This window comes from Engraulis encrasicolus, chromosome 6 (genome assembly GCF_034702125.1).
Source record: "Engraulis encrasicolus isolate BLACKSEA-1 chromosome 6, IST_EnEncr_1.0, whole genome shotgun sequence".
Lineage (NCBI taxonomy): Eukaryota > Metazoa > Chordata > Actinopteri > Clupeiformes > Engraulidae > Engraulis > Engraulis encrasicolus.
Window position 1 is genome coordinate 44,681,964 of NC_085862.1, and position 10,000 is coordinate 44,691,963.

General features: G+C 48.1%; 1 protein-coding gene across 1 annotated transcript in view; it reads right to left on the minus strand.

The window, feature by feature from the left end:
• ttll7 (tubulin tyrosine ligase-like family, member 7) overlaps positions 1-10,000 on the minus strand; it is a 91,056-nt gene that overhangs the window by 16,944 nt on the left and 64,112 nt on the right. Inside the window, exons 15-16 of the mRNA XM_063201729.1 lie at positions 9,207-9,474; positions 3,548-3,930 (exon numbers count right to left, since the gene is read on the minus strand). Of these exons, the coding sequence (XP_063057799.1) occupies positions 3,548-3,930; positions 9,207-9,474 (651 nt within the window). The remainder of the gene's footprint in view (positions 1-3,547; positions 3,931-9,206; positions 9,475-10,000) is intronic.

The following is a 10,000-nucleotide window of genomic DNA, read 5'->3' on the forward strand; positions in this document are numbered from 1 at the left end:
GACAACAATGTGGCCACAATTAGGAGGCTACTCCCTGGCCGCCCGCTCCTCTGAGGGCAGCTATCGCTCACTGCCCGCCCAGCCCCAGCCCCAGTCCCAGCCTCAGCCCCAGCCTCAGTCCCAGCACCAGCCTCAGCCCCAGCCAGCACAGCACAGCCAGCGCACCAGCACAGCCACTGTGGCCTGGATGGCAGAGCCTGCTCTCTCTCTCTCTCTCTCTCTCTCTCTCTCTCTCTCTCTCTCTCTCTCTGTACCCATTTCTCTCTCCCTCTCCCTTTCTCGCTAGTTCTCGCTCTCATTCTTTTTCTTTTTTACTCTCTCTCTCTCTCTCTCTCTCTCCACATCCAACCATTTCTCCCTCTTTCTCTCACTTTCTCGCTCTCCCTTCCTCCCTCATGCTTCTCTCACTATCTTTCTCTTTCACACACTTTCATACACTCTCTCTCTCCTCTCCCTCTTTCTCTGTGTATCTTCTTTTATCTTGGGAGCTAGATTATATGGGATAATGTTACACTCTGAGTATGTGACAATATGGATTTGCAGCTCAACTTCAGCCATGGGAGGGAGGAGGGAGGAGGAGGGCTCTCTGTATGAAAAGTTTAAATGTCTTGTCTCTGCATTGCGCAGTGTGGCGGACGGCGCAGTGGTTTGGAAATGCATAAATGAGGCCTGCGCTTAAGGATCAGGCCACACTGAATGCATAATAAACTAAAAGGGACTCCTGGCAACTCTGTGGAAAAATCTCATAACTTCTCCTGGCCATGACTTGGTTTCTCTCTCTCTCTCTCTCTCTCTCTCTCTCTCTCTCTCTCTCTCTCTCTCTCTCTCTCTCTCTATCTCTCTCTCTCTCTTTCTCTCTCTGGAAAGTGTGTCAGACTCATCAGGTTGAAACAGGCCTGTCTGCTAACTTCATTTGGGGATCTGTGCCGTCTTACTGAGGGGGACGGCAGTGGGGGGAATTCACTGTTCCGATATTTTTTAAAATTGAACACTACATTGAAATTTCCACAGACATTGTTTTGAATGTGCATCGATTCAGCAGATGCCATTTGTCCTCCAAACTGACAAACATGATATCAGTAAATGTACAAACTACTGTACATCTGCATGAAATTACTGACGCGGGTGATTTTAGCCACAGGATCACTTTGAAAGTATTTGTATCGAGAAATAATAAGCCGTGTGTGTCTGAAATCTCTTGAGGGTGGATTGTGGACTGAAGACGTAACCTTGAGCTACCAGAATCCCCATGGAGATTTTACAACACAAAAGAAAACAAAAGGCAATGTGTTGAATGTAATACTGTAAAGACGGTCTTCTATGACATCACTTGAGAGACAACAAAACGATGTGTGGCGAATGTAAAAAATTGCAGGGGACAAGTGAGGTGGGGTGGGGTGGCGTGAGGCGTAGTCACAAGGCAAGACACATACAAAACAAAGCCAGTCATGTAAGAGAATAGAAGTGGCCCAGAGTCAGTGACGAGACAAAAAGAATGCGTGTTGAATGTAAACCCATATGGGAGGATGGGAGGATGGGCCACTGGGCGAAGGACGTATACAACTCAGGTGTGTTGAACTGACATCGTCGTCATGGATGGTGAGACTTAGCAACCCTGTTGAATGTACAGGGACCGCCCGCCTATTACGGATCTTCACGTTTCAGAAGCCCCCGAAGATACAGAAGGTGTCAATCTGCAGTTAAGCAAGACCATAGAGAAAACATGCCATGGTGTGAAGTCTCAATGTAATAGTCTTGCCATGGGGTGTGGAGAAGGTCAGGAAGCCTACATAGGTGAGCTGTATTGGAGAGAAACATTGGTGATGTAAACAGGTGAGATACATGTATGGAATCAGGGAGGCTGACAGGGGAGGACAAATGGGTCAATTGTCCCAGGCCCAGAGGGGCCCCGGACTTGGGCCCTCAATACATTGTATGCATTGGATGGGCGGGTCTTTCAGATGGCATTGTCGTGGGCACTGACGTATATAGGGTACAAGGACCGCATTCTTCTATTTTATTCCATTCAACTGTTTTGAGGCATCCGTGACTGATCTGCGAGGATTCTTCCACCCTAAATGCCTGCATTCATTTCCTTAGCAACACTGAGAACGACAGTTTTCTTCCGGTTTCTGGGTGTAGTCCGAAGGGCAGCCATTTTAAGAATGTTGGATGAGGGCATCATACTGGATTTTAAAGTGGTCTTTCTTGTAAAAGCTCTGTGGGCCAACTGAAAAGGCTCAACATGTGGCCTCCGAGCCTGAGTTTACCCTCCCTTGATATACGGTATCCCCTCTATTCAGTATCAATGGTTGTAGGCCCAGCCAAAGCTGTCAGCAGCCATGTATGCAACGCAAAATGCAGGTAGGACCCGGAAATAGGGGCAAATTGAAGTAGATGTGCCAAGCAGCTCATGTAGCCAATGGAGTAGGTGAGGGAGACAACTGAGATGTATTGAATGTGAAAACATATGACAGAAGAGGGAGGGAGTGATTGCTTTAGAGGAGCCTGGGGACCTAGGGAGCTAGGGAGCTACGATGTGTGGGCGTGGATACTGAAACGCACTGAATGCATAAGTATGGGAGGACGGGGTGAATATACAGAGCTGTGACATGCAGTGGGATGTACAGTACAGTACAGTACATCAACGTACGGTACAGAGCAGGTCATGTGGGTGTGTAGCCATCATAGGTGAGGTGAATGGAATGGGAAAGCGTATGGACAGGCTAGGAGGGTAAAAAAGCTGGCGGGCTGAACATTATGGAGCTTTGACAAGTGGGAGAGGACGGTGGGATGTACGTAGAGAATGGAAAAGGGCATAAGAGACAGAAGAGGAGCGATGGACCCGTACAGTACAGATCTGCCACGGGCGCATGGATAATGAGATGCATTGGACGTACGTATGCATTATGTACATGGTGCTGCTGCCTTGACCAGGACTCACTTGTAAAAGAGATATCTATCTCAATGTGATTTGGTCCCCTGGTTAAAATGATGTGAGGATGGTAGGATAGGCAATAGCAGTACACCAGAAACCACCAGAAAGTCTTTATCTGTCTATCGGGGGGTGGGCAAACCGAGCAACCAAAAATAAAATCGCCAGGGTCGAAGGGAACTAGGCGACCAGAGTGAATTTCAGTAGTCAACATTATGGATATGAACTAGGACGCGGTTCGGTGAAAACCAATTGGAATCCTTCAATGTCAATATCATGTAAAGAGCGATCTCAGCTACCTGTTCGCTATGGTCACTTCTGGTGTAGTACATGTTCAGTCAGAGGGGGCTTTCATTGATGGTGAGATGCGAATAATGTACATTATGTATGTACTGTATGATGAGAGTACAGTGGCTGCACGGAGCTGACCATGTTGGTGTGGATAGTGAGATGTACTGTATATAATGTATGTATGTACAGTATGTATATACTGTATATGTGTATGGGAGACTATAATGTAATTCTATATTTATGACTGTATGTAATGTAATGTCTATGCAATATAAAGGAGGTACAATATATATATAAATGAGACAGAGTACAGAGACGTACGGAGCAGACCATGCTGGCGTGGATGGTGCCCAGGCTGCTGCTGTGGGGGACGCGGGGGGGCTGGGAGCCGCTGCGGCTGAGGGAGTGGGAGCGCGAGGCCGTGCTGGGCCGCTGGCTTGCCGAGGACCACGCCGTGGAAGATGCTGATGCTGATGCTGATGCTGATGCTGATGCTGATGCTGATGCTGATGCTGAGGATGCGGATGCTGAGGGGGGAGGGGTCTTGCTGGAGATGCCCCGCTGGTCGTTGGTGGGCGACTGGGCGGTCAGGGAGGAGATGGAGCGCGGGCAGGAGACGGAGCGCCGGATGGGGCCGGTCAGGGTGGGAGAGGCCGCGTAGCGAAGACGCACCGTCTTGAGAGGAGGCTTGCCCTGCACTCGACCTGGGGGGGAGAGAGAGAGAGAGAGAGAGAGAGAGAGAGAGAGAGAGAGAGAGAGAGAGAGAGAGAGTAGTGGATGAAAGGACATGAGAGAGAGGCAGAAAGACAAAGACAAAGCGAGAGAAAAGGAAGAGGAAGAGCAGGAGGGTTGGCGGGAGGGATGGAAAGAGTAAGGCAGGGACAAAAAGAAAGGAGGGGAGGGGGGTAGGACGGGCAGGGAGCAAAAAGGGTAAGCAGGAGGGACGTAGAGAGGGAGTGAGGCGAAGTAAAGAAGGGGACAAAAAGAGAAGAAGGAAAGGGAAGAGGAAAAAAACAGAGAAATAGAAAACTGATTAAAATGGTGACCCAAATAATTGTACTCACAGATGAAAGACACACGGCTCCTTCAAATACCCAACTCTATTGACTTGGGGTGGTGAGGAGGAGGGGAGAACAGTTGAATTGGCCAACTGAATGAGTGACTGAATGACGAGTGGGACAAAAAAAAACACTTCTTCACCCCTTACAAAAAAAAAACTTTCAGAAAGGCCTTTCATTAATTAGAGAAGTATGTGCCGCTCTGGCTCCTTTTTTCTCCCACTCGTGCTTGCTCACGCTTTCTTTCATTCTCTTTCATTTTTTCCTTCCCTCTCTCTTTCACTGCCAGTCTCTCTCTCTCCCTCTTTCTGCACCATCTCCTTCTCTCTCAAACTGTCTTTTATTCTCTGGCCATCTCTCTCCTAACCCCTGCTCCAAATTCACTCCCTCTACCTCTGCTTTTCTTTCTCTCGCTCTCTGGCCATTTCTCTCTCTTTCTCTCTCTCTCTCTCTCTCTCTCTCTCTCTCTCTCTCTCTCTCTCTCTCTCTCTCTCTCTCTCTCTCTCTCTCTCTCTCTCTCTCTATCTCTATCTCTCTCTCTCTCTGCCCGGCTACTCGCCCTGGTCTGCTCTACAGCTTTGCCACCCCGACACGCTTGATGTTGAACGACCTCCAGCTTGTGCACTGGCCAGACGCAAAGAGAGAGGGGCAGCAGTGATGAGTGAGTGAGAGAGGGACGGAGAGATGGAGAAAGAGAGAGAGAGAGAAAGAGAAAGACCAAGAGACAGCAAAAGAAAGAGGGTGGTTACAAGAGAGTGCAACGATGAGAGAAAGAGAGAGTAAAAGAGAGACTGAGTGAGAGAGAAACAACGAGAGACTGAATAAGAAAGAGAGAGAGAGAAAGAGAGAGAGAGAAAGAAAGGGAGAGCACGAGTGTGAGCATGGACGATGGCAGCAGTTCCATGGCCGGGTCTTGAGGGACGGCGGTTGCCAAATGGAGCGCATTATAAGGGCTTAGCTTAGTCCGCCCCCAAATGGGCTTGCAGGACTGGAGTCACAGTCACAGCAGCATGGGCTGGCTCACAAACAGCAGCCAAATCACTGCTTTGTCCTTCATCCCCACCACTACTGCGGCTCCAGCCCTGGCCAGACTTGCCAACCGACCAGCCGGGCTGGGCCGAGCTAGCCTGAGCAGGGAAGCTGACAAGGGGAGGGACAAAGAGGTCAGTTGTCTGGGCCCAGGGAGAAAGGAAGCCCAGAATTGGGTACTTATTACATTGTATGCATTGAGTGGGGGGAGCGGGAGGCCTTTCAGATGACTTTGTCCCGGGCCAAGGCGAAGCTGTCAGCGGCTCTGAGGCTGAGCACAACATGCTTTCCTTGGCCTCTCTTTGTAATCACTGTCCTTGGGTACTCTCAAACACTTAATTAATCTGTCAGGCTATACGGCCTGCACTCTGGATATTACCGCACCTTTGCAGGTGAGGGTGAAGGTGGAGGGGTGGATGATGAGGCTATGGAAACTGTGATGTAATGCCTTACTTACATGTTAGACGATAATACAGTTAATTTAAATTCAAATTCTCTATTCACTTGTACTGTACCTTCATTTCCCACTCTACACGAGAACGAACGAGTGCATTGTTCCTGATTACAACAAATAAAACAAAAACAGTGCCGTGTAAATGCTTCAGAGCAGAGAAAAAAAAATGCCCAGAGTAATCCATTTTCTATATACAGTGAGCTGCAACAATAGCGCGCATGACTAAGTAATTAGAAAGATTAAAAAAAGAAAAGATAAAAAAATCCACTTTTTCTTTTTTTAAGTGGCAGAATCATATTTAAGTTACATTGGAATTGAAGAGCAAAGTCTAATTAAAAGGTGATGAACTGCTGTTGAAATTACAGTACTCGAAATGTAGGAAAAACTTAATGCTGGTCTAACATAATAATTAATTGACAAATCACTTCTTTTATGAAATAGTACTTTGTTTGTCTACTATAGATAGGTATTTGGGTAAAATGGATGACATGATCCAGAAGTATTGTATGTAACTGTCATTTCTCACACGAGGGTGCAAGCCAAAAAAAATTGCAGAAAAAGCAGTGCCCAATGATTTTTTACAACGTTTAAACACCCACCCAGTGACGGAAAAGCACACTTGTATTTTATGCATGTTATATCGTATTGAAGTATAAAATGACACATTGGCATGGAAATGTCATCAGCCGAGCAGGCAGACCCTCAATATGGCTACATTTGCCTTAAGAATGTATTGTGCTATATTCTTTGGAACCCCCCTCTCCTCACACAAGAAAATTGTCGTCATAAGGTCGGGTGAGGACCTTGCCTTTACAACCCCTGACACACGCACGCACATGCACGCATGCTCACTTGCACACAGAGACACACACACAGACACACAGACACACAGACACACAGACACACACACACAGACAGACACACAGACACACACACACACACACACACACACACACACACACACACACACACACACACACACACACACACACACACACACACACACACACACACACACACACACACACACGTGGTGTAAAGTCAAGTGAAGATGGTTGAAGAGTTGAAGAGTTGAATCCCTTTTTCTAAAATCAACACAGGTCATAGCCACCTGAAACTACCCCTGAAAAGGATAATAAATAAATAAAGTCAAAGTGAGCTGGAGTTTGGCTTGAAATGTAATATAGGTGTTTATGGACCCCTGAGGAATGTAAGAACGTGTCAGGTCTCAAGCTCATAGTGAATTCACAGGCCGGCAGGCCACCCTTCACTCTCTCTCTCTCTCTCTCTCTCTCTCTCTCTCTCTCTCTCTCTCTCTCTCTCTCTCTCTCTCTCTCTATTCTGGACTGACTGCAGAAAGGTGAAACTGGGCTGCATGAGGTCAGCGGACTGGAACGCATCAGAAATGTTGTTACAGAAAAGGCTGTATGTGATCTCGGCCGGCCTCTGAGAGGCCAGATAACAAAGTCAGCTGCTTCTCCAACTGCCTTTTAATAAATACATGACTAGGCATGGTCTGCTTCAAAGATGCACTTCAGGTGAGTATCTTTCTGTGTATGTGTGCGTTCGTGCGCGTGTGCATGCGTGTCAGTGTGTTTGCGTACCAAAATATGACTCTCTGTGTGTGTGTGTGTGTGTGTGTGTGTGTGTGTGTGTGTGTGTGTGTGTGTGTGTGTGTGTGTGTGTGTGTGTGTGTGTGTGTGTGTGTACCGGTGTGTAAGTGTCGGTGCGTAAATCCCTGTGTATGAGTGTGCTACAAATCCAGGGAATTATTCAACGTGATTAAGGGCTTTTGCACTCATCTGGAGAGCATGAAGGCGTGGAGAGAGACCGGGAGAGAGAGAGAGAGAGAGAGAGAGAGAGAGAGAGAGAGAGAGAGAGAGGTAGAGAGAGGTAGAGAGAGAGAGAGAGAGAGAGAGAGAGAGAGAGAGAGAGAGAGAGAGAGAGAGAGAGAGAGAAGGGGGCTCCCTCGTTGCCTGCCCCCACCCATGCAGTTCCACAAAAGAGGAAACAGTTTACCACGGCACATCCTGCTCGCCTGGCGCCACGCATGAGTGGGCACCTGCACAATAAAATATACCGTGTAGATTGAATATACAGAGTTGAATTGAACACTCATGGTGTTTGGTCCTATTCTCTGGGTGTTGGAGTAACACTGCAAAATGGGCTGAGTGAGTTACGCTGCACTGCTAAGGTGAGGCACTTTTCCAGGGCACCTTACAGTTATTTATGAGAAGGGGATAGTACAATACACCTGAACCACTGGCAGGTTACTTACTGTAGGTGCCGTGCTCAAGGGCACTTCAGCCGTTGGATAAGAATGCAGCACAGCATTAGTCATTTGCTGTCACAGGCACAGGGCCTGGTGAAACAGACACCTCAACTCGTATTCTTCCCAACTGGAAGACGTTCGACATTCAAAGCAGTAACCCCTTGGATCTCTCAAGAACAACTCCATAACCATTAAAGGGACACTACGCAGATTTTGTTAGCATTCAAATATTTTTTCCAAAATGATTTCAGTGAGTCTTGTAGTGGTAACAGGCTGAGAGACACTTCAGAATTTGCTTTGAAGGGGATATATCTACATTAAGTAACTTAGGCGAAGTGTACCCGTGTCTCCATAATTCTCGAAAAATGGCGATTCTGCTTCCTAACCTGCAGGACAACCAAAGAGCGTTAACCCCTTCATGCAGTGTCCTCTATTTAAGATATAATTCACCATTTGTAGAGATGAGTCGTTCTAGCTTGGAACTGCTATAGAGGTAGTTTCCAGACCAGATTTATAACCAGAAACTCAATTATAACTCAATTTATAACCATAAAACTCAATTATTCAACTGAAGGGGAGGTGGAAAATGAGCTTATTTCCAGAAGGGTGAGGTACTCTAGTGTTAATCAGGCTAATTGGATGGGCGTTGGTTGCCTGATTATCATCGACTTTCAAATCTCGTACAGAGATGTTGGTCTGACCAAGAAGACAACAAGTAACGTTTCCCAAATGGCCTGATTAACCCGCCTCCCTCGGCTCGCCACTGGTCGAGGCCAGAAAAGGCTGTGCCTTTCTTAGTCCTTTTCTTAGTCCTAATAGAGCGTCTCTGCTTAATCCACGTCACCTTGAACACTCCATTGCAGCTGCTCAAAGTTGATTGCTATCCAAAAAAGTGGGTGGAGTTCCCGATTTCTCCGGGGCTCAGAAACAAGATTTGTATTGGTCCTTGCCTGACAACGTGGAAGCAACGCCTAGGGTGTTGCGTCACAAGGAGGGCGTATCCTGACTAGGGCGTCAGTAGGGTTGTGATCAGGGGGCATTAGATCAAGAAAGGCTGAGAACACTTACACTGGCAAAGTAAGAAACGTAATTTCAATTCTTTGTATGACCAGTGCATGTAAAGAAATTGACAATCAAGCCGACTTGACTTGACTTGACTTGACTTACTGGAACGCTCGGAGGACTTATGCCTGGTGTGCCCCAAGTCGTAGGAGACCTTCTTGGCCTGGTGGTGGTGGTGGTGGTGGTGATGGTGATGCAGGGGGTCCTCCTTGGAGAAGTCGGCCTCTGCGTCTGCATCGACGGCGTCCTCCTCCTCCTCGTCTTCCTCACCGGAGGAGCTGGTGTGGGCCGCGTCGCTGGAGCCGCTGCTGCTGGTGCTGTGAGCCCGCTGCTGACGCGGCGTTTGGCTGCTCTCTGGCATGGAGCACAGGGCCTGGTGACACAGAGACACGCGTGCCGCACACACATGGTCAAACATGCAGTGAGGCATGAAGCACAAGGCCTAGGGACAGAGACAAAGACCATGCACGCACACACCCCCAGTCACATATACAGTATGCGTGTACTGTATCTGTACACACAGACACAGGAGACAGACAAAAAATGCTCACCTTCACTGACACAAACACACACACAGGCATGCACGCACACGCACAGTATATGTGTACGCCCATACATGCAAGGTCGCGCACACACGCGCAAATGCACACACACACGCCCGTACAGACGCACACAAACGTGCAGGCACACACACACACACACACACACACACACACACACACACACACACACACACACACACACACACACACACACACACACACACACACACACACACGCGCACACACGCACACACACACACACACACACACTGTCAGGTAAACGCCACAAAGGGCTGGGGGGATTGGTTGATGTGTGTTTTTGGGAGGATGGCGGGTGGCGGGTGGCTGGTGGTAGGC